This window comes from Myxocyprinus asiaticus, chromosome 19, assembly GCF_019703515.2.
Source record: "Myxocyprinus asiaticus isolate MX2 ecotype Aquarium Trade chromosome 19, UBuf_Myxa_2, whole genome shotgun sequence".
Taxonomy (NCBI): domain Eukaryota; kingdom Metazoa; phylum Chordata; class Actinopteri; order Cypriniformes; family Catostomidae; genus Myxocyprinus; species Myxocyprinus asiaticus.
In genome coordinates, this window is record NC_059362.1 from 4,755,870 (window position 1) to 4,770,167 (window position 14,298).

A 14,298-nucleotide genomic window follows, 5' to 3' on the forward strand; every position below is an offset into this window, starting at 1 on the left:
TGGCATAGTGACTCGTCTCAATCTGGGTGGCGCAGGACAAATCTCAGTTGCCTCCGCGTCTGAGACCATCAGTCCGTGCATCTTATCACATGGCTTGTTTAGCGCGTTATCGCTGAGACGTAGCGTGTGGAGGCCCTAGGGCTGCCCCCGACCAAAGATTTTCCTAGTGGACTAGTATGCGTTAATTTAAGCCATTAGTCGACTAGTCGCACATTTATGATATTAATTTAATTACTTAAATATATATATTTTGGGGGGAATCAGAAAATGGTTTGAGTTCCAGGGCTGAGAAAGTATAAGTAACATTGCTAACACTGTTCTACATTATTGAGAAATACTAAACCGTAATAATGAGCCTTTAAAATATACATTTTACAAGTGCATGCACGAAGCGAGCCGCAGCGACACCGGCAAAAGCAGTAATGATTATGAATGTGTCGGAAAAACCAGCAAGGAGACTGTCTGAACATTTTGTTAATTTATAGAGAGAAATGCACTTTAGGGTTGTGCCGACAGACGATGATCTCGGGGATCGACGATGGTCAGAGTGATCACCAATTGCTGATGCTTTTGACCATGTCAAGACGATATTTGGCTCGTTTTCCCATGTATTCAATAATTATTATTATTTATTAGGCTATTATTATTATCAAATTAATATTACAAATAATTTGCCTGTAGACACACAGACACGCGCTTGAAGCAACACACTTTATTATATTATTAAGAACAGATGACAGAAAAGCCTTCTATGCGTATGTATGACATGCTGATTGTAGGCGTGCAATCTTGTGGAACATGCGCATGTAAAAGGTTCTCAATCTTTTTTTGTTTCTGTCTTCTGAAATTTTTTATTTTTTTTGCAAGAACAGTATCGTCTATGAGTGCTGCAAATGACCTCAGACATCTCAGCTCAGAGGTGTTTTGAGTTCAGTTCACTTAATTTCCACAGAGCAGATCATTGTGAACTCAACTCTGCATCCTATACATCTGTGATTAAAACATAAAATAATACAAAAAAACATTTACCTCGAACCATGATTTATATTTCAGTGATTATTATCATCATTATAATTATTGTTTTTACATTTATAATTGTTTTTATTTATTAATTTTCTGCCTGCATGTTTAGACGGATACTTGCCTGATGGTAAATAGAAAGATGTATATATATATTATTCATTTATCACTTCATTATTTTATGCTTTTTTGTTTCATTTGGAGTGTAATTTGAATTTAGAAATGTATTTGATTTAAGTTTTAAATAAATTAATTAAATTTTTAATGCAAAATCACTAAAGCAAGAATATTCACAGATCCCTCAGCCCCGGGGTTTCTGATGTAATTGGAGATATATATATATCGTGAAGGAGGGAACAAAACAAATTTATTCACACACATGATGTATTTTCCCGGACAAGGAAATACCTGTCCAGTAAAGAATGCACAGGTGAAGCAGGCTCTTTGCCAGAGAGATGTTGCCCTTCACAACTGTTGTAAAACCATCTTTCAAAAAGTTTAACAACACAAATTTTAATTGCACTTATTTTTTTTCCAGTTTCATTTGAATTTTTAGTTAAAATAAATACAAAAATAAAGTTCAAAGTTTGAAATCAAGGTGTCTTGCTTTATTGTGTGTTGCTTTATTCACCCCAACCCTGCTTAACGAAAATTACCCCATAGTATCACCTAGCGTCCAACCAGCGGTTCGTCGTTTTTCTGTGGTTTTTTCTGTGACCAAACGACCAATCAAAACTTGGTCGACCAAGACTCTTCTCATCGACCAATGTTTGGTCGACTATCAGGGTGCAGCCCTAGGGGGCCCACGCTATTCTCCGCGGCATCAACGCACAACTCACCACATGCCCCACCGAGAGCGAGAATCACACATTATAGCGACCACCAGGAGGTTACCCCATGTGACTCTACCTTCCCTAGCAACCGGGCCAATTTGGTTGCTTAGGAAGCCTGACTGGAGTCACTCAGCATGCCCTACCACCAGGGGTGGTAGTCAGCGTCAATACTTGCTGAGCTACCCAGGGCTCCGCTGTCAGAGATTCTTTTATTTACTGAAATAACAATCTTCATGGCTCACAGGAGAGAGTGTAACGGTCCATTTTAGTGTGTTAAGACAGTTAGAATTGAATGTCTATGGGACCGGCATGTATACTAAGCTTGTAGGCTCTCCTTGGTAGAAGGGCTCTGGTGCTGTGACGTGTGCATCAGTTTAATGACTCCGGGCAGACACATTACAAAGGTTCCGCCCATCACACCAGTGTTTATGCTGTATTAATGGTAAATGCGTTAATCGCGATTAAGAAAAATTAATGTGTTAAACTTTTTGAATTAATTGCATGCGTTAACGCGTTAATTCTGACAGCTCTAATTTATATTTAGTATCAACTTGATACCGAAGCACTAGCACTTTGGCCACCCTTAGCACTTAAAAGCACAACTGGGTTTGTGGGACCTTTTTCGATTAGTAACATTTAGAGATTTGTCTGAATTAAAAAATAAAAAAACTCACAGATGAAACATTACAACTTTATATTATTATAAAGTTGATCATATTCCATTCTTTCAAATGATAGCCCAGTACACATCCACAGAGGTCTGTGCTAAACCCCAGATATATGCACTGACCCCAGAACCATCCCTGCTAATTACAATAAATTGTAAAAAGTTCAGTCCAGTTCTTACATGTTTTTGAGTGTCAAATCAGCTTATTATCTTATTTCTAACAAGAATTCTTTCTGTATCATTCCTCTACATTCACTCTTTCCTTTGGCTTTGAATGGGTTAAATACTTAAGCTTATCCATTATGAACAGTATGCCACATTTACCGACCTTCTCCACATCCCTCTTTAATAATCCAGTTATATTTGAAAATTTATGTTTTTAAAACTTGATACATTTCTCTTTAGGTCCAGCTGTACCCGTGGGTGTAGATGTCCAGGTGGAGAGTTTAGACAGTATATCAGAAGTAGATATGGTAAGTAATGTTTCATTATTTGAAAAAAGATTGTGATTATACTATGAATTTACTTCCTTAAATCATATGATTCAAGTTTTCTGTAGCACCTCATGCTTTAATAGAGGTAATGTCAAATAAGATTAAGATATTGAAAAACATTTTTGTTTTGAATTGAGATTATAACTCATGTGCCAAGTTCTTAGAAATGCAATCTTTGTATTCATGTTGTTTCTGAAAAACATTAACATTATTTTTAACAAAGATTTTGATTAGTCAGGGTTTTTGGCTCCCTGTTGGTCATTGTTTTTTTTTTGTTTTTTGTTTTTTTATCAAGGGATTTGTTTCATTTTCACCTTGACCATCTTTGTTTTTAAACACCAGATCCCTGCCTGTGCTGTGTGTCTTTTTAATTTTATTTATTTATTTATTTTTCAATAAAGCTACAGTATTTTAAACTACAACTAGTGATTAAAAGCACAACTGGGACCTTTTTCGTTTTAGTACCATTTAGAGATTTGCCTGAATTAAAAAAAAAACTCCTCACAGATGAAACATTACAACTTTATATTATTATAAATTTAATCATATTCCAATCTTTCAAAGGATAGCCTAGTACACATCCACAAAGGTCTGTACTAAACCCCAGATTTGCACCGACCCCAGAACCACCCCTGCTAATTACAATAAATTGTAAAAAGTTCAGTCCAGGTCATACATGTTTTTGAGTGTCAAACCAGCCAATTATATTATTCCTAGCAGTTCCTTTCACTGCTCTACCTAATTAGTAACCATCAATTAAAAATTATTAACTTATTTTTCACCTTGAATGAACACCTTGATTACACGTGTGTACACATCTTAAGTACATATGGTAATAATGTTTCATTATTTAAAAAAAGATTATGATTATACAGTCAATTTACAGTGCTGTGAAAAAGTATGTTTTCTTCTATTTTTGTGTATTTTTATACTAAATTGTTTTAGATTTTCAAACGAGATATAACATAAAACAAAGGCAACCTGAATAAACACAAAATACAGTTTTCAAATATAATTATATTTTTTATCGAAGCAAAAAAGTTATCTAACACCTATATCACCCATGTGAAAAACTAACTGCCCCTTTAAATTAATAGCTGGCTGTGCCACCATTAGCAGCAACAACTATAACCAAACACTTCTGGTAACTGGAGATAAGTCTTTCACAACTCTGTGGTGGAATTTTGGCCCACTCTTCTTTGCAGAACTGCTTTAGTTCAGCCACATTGGAGGGTTTTCGAGCATGAACTGCCCATTTAAGTTCCTGCCACATCATCACAATCAGGTTCAAGTCAGGACTTTGACTAGGCCACCCCAAAACTTTAAATTTAATTCTTTTGAGCCATTCAGAGGTGGACTTACTCCTATGCTTTGGATCATTGTCTTGCTGCACAATCCAGTTGCACTTGAGCTCACGGACTGATGACCGGACGTTCTCCTTTAGGATTTTCTGGTAGAGAGCAGAATTCATGTTTCCCTCAATTATTGCAAGTCGCCGTGGCCCTGAAGCAGCAAAGCATCCCCACAACATCACACTACCACCACCATGCTGGACCGTAGGTATGATGTTCTTTTTGTGGAATTCTGTGTTTGATTTACATTTGATTTACTCCCAAAAGGTTTGAGGATCATCAAGGTGTGTTTTGGCAAAATTCAGATGAGCTCTTCTGGGTTAGCAGTGGTTTTCGCCTCGCCACTCTTTCATGGATGACATTTTTGGCCAGAGTCTTTCTGATAGTGGAGTCATGAACAGTGACCTTTATTGATGTGAGAGAGGCCTGCAGTTCCTTGGATGTTGTCCTTGGCTTTTTTGTGACTTCCTGGATGAGTCATCGCTTTGCTCTTGGAGGAATTTTGGAAGGTCGGCCACTTCTGGGAAGGTTCACTACCGTGCCAAATTTTCTTCATTTGGAGATAATGGCTCTCACTGTGGTTCTTTGGAGTCCCAGAGCCTTTGAAATAGCTTTGTAACACTTCCCAAACTGATGTATTTCAGTCACCTTTTTCCTCATCATTTCTGTAATTTCTTTCGACCTTTGCATAGTGTGCTACTGGGTGAGACCTTTTAGCCAACTTCATGCTGCTGAAAAAGTTCTATTTAGGTGTTGATTTGATTGAACAGTGCTGGCAGTAATCAGGCCTGGGTGTGTCTAGTCCAGCTGAACCCCATTATGAATGCATTTTCATAGATTTGGGGATTTAGAAACTAAGGGGGCAAATACTTTTTTACACAGGCACAGTTGGCATTTGATAACTTATTTGCTTCAATAAATAACATCATCATTTAAAAACTGTATTTTGTGTTTACTCAAATTGCCTTTATTTTATGTTAGATTGTGTTTGAATTTTTGAAACAATTTAGTATGAGAAATATACAAACACAGAAGAAATCAGGATGGGGGCAAATACTTTCTCACAGCACTGTACTTCCTAAATTCCGATGATTCACGTTTTCCATAGCAACTTCTTAGAAATGTGATCTTTGTACTCATGTTGGTTTCTGAAAACCTTTTACATCATTTTCAACAAAGATTTTGATAAAATTATTAAAAAGGGGTGTAACCATCAATTAAAAATTAACTTATTTTTGTACACATCTTCATAATAATTTTTTTAAATGTGTTTTTGTTTTGTTTTTTTAAACATCATGAATTCTTAAAAGTATAGTTCACCCAAAATTTTTTATTCTTTCATCATTTACTTGCCCTTATGCAGACTTTCTTTCTTCTAGGGAACACAAACAAAGATATTTTGAATGATATATGTAGTTTTTTGTTCATACACTGCAAGTCAATGGGATCTAAAACTTTCAAGCTCTAAAAAGGACATAAAGGCAGCATTACAGTAATTTAATTCATGTCTTCTGAGAAACAGACCAAAATGTAACTCCTTATTCACTATAAATGTTGATATCAGCAGTCTCTTAGCATGTTCATGAGAGAAGCTCATTCACACTTTCTCACAACTGAAGCGTGCGCAGAGTGCTGTTCTTACCCAAATCGATCATATTGCTTCAGAAGAAAACATCACATATCATTCAAAATATCTTTGTCTGTGTTCCACAGAAGAAAGAAAGTCATAAGAGTTTGAGACTGCATAAGGGTGAGACTGCGTAATGCGTAATGAGACTGCGTAATGATGAGATACTTATCATTTTTGGGAGAACTATTCCTTTAAATTATTGGCACAGCACATCCACTCAAGCATAGTTTCAGATTATAGGCAAAAACAATAAAACTGAATATTATTGGCTGCAAATTTGATTAACAATTTTTACTATGAAGTATAAACATCCATCTGGGAGAACTAGCATGGATTAAATGTGGATCTCAGTATTTGTGTTACAATTAACCTTATTTCATAAGAGAAGTATCAAGAAAGGCTTTTGTTTATCAGTGTTGATGTTTACGAGTAAGCATGGATTTGATGTTATATAATATGCTATGAGGAGTCATGTAGAGGATAATCCATGAGCTTTACCCAGAGACACCACAGGGAATCAGCCAATCAGAATGCTTGGTCTGTCTGGTTGGTAAAACCACTAACACCCCTCAGTAATACCAACAGATGGTAATATTTCACAAGAGTTTGAACAGTTTAGAAAAGCGTGTCAACGGCTCATGCATTAAAAGCATGTACAGGTTTTAATTTGGACTAAAGCAAATTTGTTTTTATAGCAATGTTAACAGTATGTGCACTGTTGTACATTGTTAAAGATTATTCTACATAGGGGTCACCCATCCTCAGAGTGAACTGTAAAAATGTTCTGTAAAATATACGGTAAGAAACTGGCAGCTGTAGTTGCCAGAACTTTACCGTAAATAATACAGTGACAATGTTTCAGGCATTACAGGATGGCATTTTGGCCTGAATATTTTACAGTTCATAGTCAACATGGGCTATAGACAGTGCACAGTGTTACCCACGCAAAGACACAACACCATGAGGGAAACATACGTGATAAAAATATTGCAATAAACATGAACTAAAATGTAACTTAACATACCCCAGAAGAAACGTAACTATTTCATTAAAATATAATCAAATGTAATGGGTCTTGCAGTGACGTCTGGGAACGCCCAATTATTGTTTTTCGCCATATTTATTTTCCTCACGGTAAATAGTTTAATGTGAAAGTACATGTATTGTCTTGTTAGACAGATTATACATTTTCACCGTTAACTATAAGGTTGTAAGGTTCACAATTTTTACTGTAAAGTTACATGTATTGTCTATTTAAACATAACATTGTTTTTACTGTATATGGTAAGGGTACCCAGTTAACCAATTAAATATTTTTTTTTACTATTTAAATTACGAGAAAAATAAAGTCAGTGTGCCCACTATGTATGACCAGCCAAAAACTGCTTATTTCAGTAATCCCCCTATCATATACTTTTATTTGCAGGATAGAATGCGTGACAGATATGCCTGCCGATAGGTGTCAGTGTATCTTCTGTGAACCACTGTCATATCAGCAAAACCAAAATTACTAAATTACTTGTGTACCTTTGAAATTAAATTGACATGGCTTAGAACCATAGTGGAATAACTGACAGCAGACCATAAAATTATAGACAAATTTATCCACATTAGTTGGTAATGTGGCCGTTAATCATAAGCCAATTATTCTGCTTATTCTTTTCTACATACAGTATGTCTATAGAGTTTTTTTAAAAACCTCCATTCAGGTTTTCTACCTTAAATTGGTCCTATTACTTACTTACACCGTCAATTAAGTTTAGGAAGAAAATGGTGGAGTAATATGGAACTGTAATTCAGTTAAAAAAGCTGAAAGTACTTAATAGCCATGCAGTTACAGAAAATTAATCAACACTTTGGAATATTTGACAACTTATCAAAATTAAACAACGCAAATATTTATAAAATAATTGTTCAGAGATAATTAAGTTTTGGTTTAGTATCTCAGGGCTGCTAAAATAAATGCATTAACTGATATCATTTAAAAATGTATATATCGGCTTCAATGCTGCATTGTCACTGTCTTACGTTTGTTGATCCTGTACATGTGTTTTTATGCAATGAAAATTAAACAAATCTCTTGACAATGCATCACAAACATAAAACATTTTATAAGTAAAAAATAAGTAAAGACGCTGACTACCACACCTGGAGTCGCAAGTTCGAATCCAAGGTGTGCTGAGTGACTCCAGTCAGGCTTCCTAAGCAACCAACTGGCCTGGTTGCTAGGATGGGTAGAGTCACGTTGGGTTAACCTCCTCGTGGTCGCTATAATGTGGTTCTCGCTCTCGGTGGGGTGCGTGGTGAGTTGTGCGTGGATGCCGCGGAGAATAGCGTGAAGCCTCCACAAGTGCTACGTCTCCACGGTAACGTGCTCAACAAGTCACGTGATAAGATGCGCAGATTGACTGTCTCAGACGCAGAGGCAACTGAGATTTGTCCTCCGCCACCCGGATTGAGGCGAGTCATTACGCCACCACGAGGACGTAGAGTGCATTGGGAATTGGGCATGCCAGATTGGGGAGAAAAGGGGAGAAAATTAAAAAAAACAAAAAAAACTGGGGTATAACCCCAGTGTCCTGGCAAAATTCCCCCATTGGCCCTTCTCAGTCATGGCCTCCTAATAATCCCCCTCCATTAATTGGCTCTATAACTCTATTCTCTCCTCTCCACCAATAACTGGTTAGTGTTGAGCATACTGGTGCATTATGGCTGCCGTCGCATCATCCAGGTGTATGCTGTACACTGGTGGTGGTTGAGGAGGGTCCCCTGTTCACTGTGTAAAGCACTATGAGTGTAGTGTCAGAAAAGCGCTATATAAATATAATGTTCATTCATTCATTTAAGAACATCAAAACAGGTAGTTGAAACAAGGTGAACGCAATGAGGAAATCAGTGATGTCAACAGTGCTAGAATTCAGCCTCTGTCGGGCTGGAGGGGGAGCAGCAGGCTCAGATGTTACAGTGGTGAGTCCAGAAAAATATTGGCAGAGCAGGTAAAAATTTGCATATAGCCCAAATGGGCCAGCAGAACAAATCCTTATTTGTCAAGCTTCTATTGTAACAGATTTTACATTTTACAAAGCCCCTAAAACTAACCAATGCATGTCTTGCTTTTCATACAGGACTTCACAATGACCCTCTACCTGAGACACTACTGGAAGGACAATCGCTTGTCTTTTCCTAGTAAAACCAATAAAAGCATGACGTTTGATGGCCGATTGGTGAAGAAGATCTGGGTTCCTGATGTGTTTTTTGTCCACTCCAAACGATCCTTCATCCATGACACCACCACAGAGAACATCATGATCAGGGTCTACCCCGATGGACATGTGCTCTACAGCCTCAGGTTAGGAGAATTTTAAGGACAGAGACAAGTGTGCAAACACATAAGCAAAGCTTAGCCAACACATTGCAATTGTGCAGTGTCGTTATACATACATAACGGTTTCTTGAGTTACTGTAGTGGCACCAACAATTTTGTGGTGCATTTTCAAATTCTTTATAAGAAATCCTGAATGGAAATGCTTGATATGCGAATAAACTCACAGAATTTGCTAAAAATGTAATGCGCTAAGAGTAGGTGCATTTTCTGGAGTTTCGCATTAGTTATAATGTGTATTAAGGTGATGGAAACTGTTTATTCGCAAAACGATGATGTGTTTTACTTTTGACCATTTGACAATTCGGCAATTGTTATATTGAGTTTCTGTTTCTACCTTATGTAACCCTTAGAAATATTTTTTGTTGGTGTAACTTAATGTATTCAGGCTGATTCATATTAAGATTCACATTTGATTCATAGTTTCATATGATATTTTTGACTTGAATTAAACTAGTTAATTTAGATGTTACCACGAAGCAAATTTTTTAGGTTACCTGACAAAGCATTTGAAAGTTTATGCTATTGGCCCTTGCAGCAACACTCAGAACGCAACACGTACATTGTGTTGCGTTGTGCACCCTGACACATTTGTGGAATGCAACAAAGCATGAACTGAAGCTTGCTAAAAATGTACTTCATTTGGTAACTTCTAAATTAACAGGTTTTATTCAAGTCAAAAACATTATTTAACATCACTGAATCAGCCTGAATACATTAGGTATTAGGTAGAAGTTTACATTCACACTTCGGTATAACTATATAATGTATATAACTTGTCTTATATTGCATACAGCACTGGATTCACTTTATATACTTTATGCATATGTTTACATTGCATTTACTTAATGCATAAGTTTCAGTTCATTAATTAAGTTTGTTCTCTGTGTAAATATGTTCACTCTGTGTCTGTGGTTATTGCACATTTTATGTTGTCACTCTGGCACCCAAGTAAGAATTTCATTGTACTTGGTACATTGTACTCTGTACATACAGTATGACAATAAATGCTCTGACTTGACTTGACTAGGTAACACCAACAGAACTAATTTTAAGGGTCAGATCAGGTAGAAATAGCTCTTTAACCCTTAAATGCATGGGAATTTCACCAAACACTCTTTAGAGACCCTGCATGTATATCTATCAAAAATGGATCTACAAAATGCCTAGACAGTGTAAAATGTTCCTATTATATTCAAGAAAAGGATTAAGTAAAATATATTTTGATATATTTTGATGTTGTATTTTTCATATATCAAAGAGATAATGCAACAAATCAGTACAAATCTAGAACATGATTAATTACTTTCACACTGCAATTTCATTAGATGCAACTAGCTGTCAAACACATATTGAGCTACACATAACACATAATCTACACATAAGTATTTCCACAAGCACTTATTGAGTCTAAATAGATGTGTAACTTGTGCAATTTAAATGCAGCAATTTCAATAGCACACCCAAATGACAATAATCATTTCATACTGTTTATGTGTTGTACTTGCTCTAGTTTACTTCGATGTTGTTTCTTCATTAAATAGCAATGTCAAATGTAAATAAAGTCACTGAACATTTAAATCCAGACATACACATGAAGGTGTCCTGTGTAAGTCCACTTTGGATAAATCTCCCATGACAGGCCTGTCTCTCATCTTCACCTATGTGACTGACTGAGCACCAGTGGACGGGGCCAAGGGTGCAATGACGGAAAAATAGGCATTGCATATGCAAATGTATTTGGTCCTTATGATGTCACAAGTTCCACTAATTCTAAATGAGCCATTTTTGCAGCTTGGTTAAAATAAATGCTCTTTTTCTATTAAGTTTTCAGTTCTGAAACTTACAGTATGTTTTTATAGTACAATGACCTCTTATATGTCAAAAGATCAAAGAAAATTTTATTTCTCATGTCATGACCCCTTTAAATCATTATATAAAATAAATTTGTTGCAATTTTGCCATTTTTTGGTGTTAGACTATTTGAAAGATATAGATTGAGGAATATTAAAGAGCTGTGGGCACAACTCCAAAAAATGGATGAGGTACAGGGGGTGAAATGAGGTCCTGGGTCTCTAAAGACCCAATGTATGCGTTTAAGGGATTAAGGTAACAATTGCACTTTTTGTAGAATATGTTTCGGGCTTTATTCTACTACCTCTATTGTGACAAACACATTTGAAAGTGTTTTTCTCTGTTTCAGGGTGACAGTAACTTCGGCATGTAATATGGACTTCAGCCGCTTTCCACTGGACACACAGACCTGCACATTAGAGCTTGAAAGCTGTGAGTAACCCGCATTTCTCTGGATGTTAAAGGAATATTTCACCCAAAAATGATAATTCTTTCATTATTTACTCACCCTCATGTCATTTAAAAAAAGGTATGACTTTTCTTTCTTCCAATTCTGGCACAACACACTCTCACAAGGATTTGTCATTATAGTGACTTTTTGCCTGCACCCCTGAAATGGCACCCTCTGTCCGTATTTTTAATGTCTCCCTGGTGCCGTATTTAACTTATGTCTGAGGTTTCCCCAAGGCTACATTTTAAAATGTAATGAATGGAAAATTCTGTAATTATTTACTCATTGCTTTGTCATTTACTTTTTATTTTGATTATCATGGGATACAAAGGGAGTTTTCGGAATGTCTGCAGCTCAAATAATGAGAAAAGCATCATAAAAGTAATCCTCTATTCATGCGCTATATTCGTAGTCTTCAGATGCTGTGTGATGGCTTTGTGTGAGGAACAGATCTTAATTTAAGTCATGTGTCTCATTTAAACATTCAAAATTGCCGCCTCAATAAATGTTATGACAGCTTTGACGTCATCGATGTCAAATGCCATTGGTTCTTGCGTGTCTTGTAACTGATAGTGACATTCTAATGTTTGGATGTATGTTTTTAAATGTTTTAAATAGAAATGTGACTGCATTCACAAAGAGGAAGATTTTCAGCGATTAAACCTTTTGTTCGTTCCTCACACACTGCCTGGCAACTTATTTCTATATAATGAAAGTGAATGGGAAAAAGGGCTGTCATGTAATAAAATTACACTAAAGCACCATAAAAGTAGTCCACAAAACTTGTGCGTTATGTTCCATGTCTTGTGAAGTCATACATCATAGATTTGTGTGAGGAACAGAACTAAATTCAAATCGTTATACACTTGAGTCTTTGCAAACATTGGTTCATGTGTTATGTGTCCAGATGCGTACACTGATGAAGACCTGATGCTCTACTGGAAGAGTGGAGATGAATCTCTGAGCACAGATGAGAAAATCTCGCTCTCTCAGTTCCTCATACAGAAATTCCACACTACCTCCAGACTGGCCTTCTACAGCAGCACAGGTACATGTGCTGTTTTATTCATTTTTAATTGGTAAACCAAATAGTTATCTTTCATTTTAAGGATGGTATTACAGTCTTGTAGAAAGAGAATGAAAGCTTGCAACGCATCCATGGGCTTGCAGCTGACAAACGCTAACATTCATCACACCATTGTGCATTCAATGCATCCACGGGAGACAAACACAAGTGTTGTTCTGTGCATGGCAAGTTTTCATTGTCAATCAAAAGACAAAATTTAATACTTCACTTAACCCAGTGACGTCTTCTTGAGTTGTTAAAAAAAAAAACAGCTGCCGCTTATACTCACTTTGATGACGTAATCAGACTGCGGTTTAGACCCAAAAAACATGATGTGAACAGGGGGCAGCGGGAGGAGGAGGAATTTAATTTGTGTTCATTCCAAACAATTGAACCAAGTGTGAAAGCACCAGAAATATCAGTGTGTCACAAGGTTCAATGAATGAGCAAGCGGAAGACGGCAATTCCAACTCAAGTACATCACTCTTGATTCTCATAAAAATAAACACATTCTCATAAGGTGTAATGGTGAAGCTTCAAACTCAAGTCAGGTACGGCAATGGCCATCACACAAAACAGCTGCAGGTGTCTCTCCCAGTCACATGCACACACACACACAGCTTTGCGGCATCTGTTCCTCTCTCTCTCTCACTGTATGGACTGGGCACCTTTTATTTCCCTCATCTCTCACTGCGAACAGCAATTACCAGCAATTCATCTCAGGTGAAAACCCTTACCGCTTCCTCTCTCCCCAGACGAACACTCGACCACACCCTCGCCGCCACACAGTGCTTCACAGAAGTGCTGGGTGTACAGAAACCTTGTCAAATTGGATGCCTGTTTGAAGATACTTTTGGCCACTTCTCAAGTACAAGCCCTGGTTGTAAAAGGCCATGATGTGTTTCAGCCCACTTTTAAACTGGGGACCTTTCACATTTGTGTTGAAGGTGATACAATTTTCTGCTACACAACTGTTGAACAGAAGTTCAAACAAGAGGCTCCTTAAACCTGCTAGACTTTCAAATGGATTTCATTTCCATAAAAAATTCAACCGAGGACCTTTCTCATGTTAGGTGAACGTGATAAATACTACACTGCAGAAACTTGCCTAAGGTTGCTAACAATTTCTCTTACACATTTGTTTAGTTGAAATTCAAACAACACACTACTTCATCCTGATAGACTTGCAAGTGGCTTTCTTTTCCATCAAAAGCTTCATTATGTTTCTGCCCGGTTTCAAACCGAAGACCTTTCGCGTGTTAAGATGCCTATGGATGCCATAATAAAATTTTCTCCTATGCATTTGTTGAATTTAAATTCTGACAAAGCTCTGCTTCATCCTAATTATCACTTCACTACAAAAAGCTTTCTAGCGTTGTTTGTTTATTTGTATTAAAATATAAATTATTATGTCACAAATGTGTCTGGAATTGTCTGGAACCCAGTTAACTTGGATGCATGCTTTAAGAGTTTTTGGCCACTTCACAAGGACATGCCCTGATAGTAAAAACCATCATGTGTTTCCCCACCCAATTTCGAACTGGGGACC

General features: G+C 36.8%; 2 protein-coding genes across 2 annotated transcripts in view; one reads left to right on the forward strand and one right to left on the reverse strand.

The window, feature by feature from the left end:
• Positions 1 to 14,298, reverse strand: part of pcmt (protein-L-isoaspartate (D-aspartate) O-methyltransferase) — a 623,660-nt gene that overhangs the window by 375,405 nt on the left and 233,957 nt on the right. The window lies entirely within an intron of this gene.
• Positions 1 to 14,298, forward strand: part of gabrr2b (gamma-aminobutyric acid type A receptor subunit rho2b) — a 53,407-nt gene that overhangs the window by 32,716 nt on the left and 6,393 nt on the right. The window contains exons 3-6 of the mRNA XM_051644875.1: positions 2,926 to 2,993; positions 9,122 to 9,345; positions 11,582 to 11,664; positions 12,591 to 12,731. Coding sequence (XP_051500835.1) covers positions 2,926 to 2,993; positions 9,122 to 9,345; positions 11,582 to 11,664; positions 12,591 to 12,731 — 516 coding nt within the window. The remainder of the gene's footprint in view (positions 1 to 2,925; positions 2,994 to 9,121; positions 9,346 to 11,581; positions 11,665 to 12,590; positions 12,732 to 14,298) is intronic.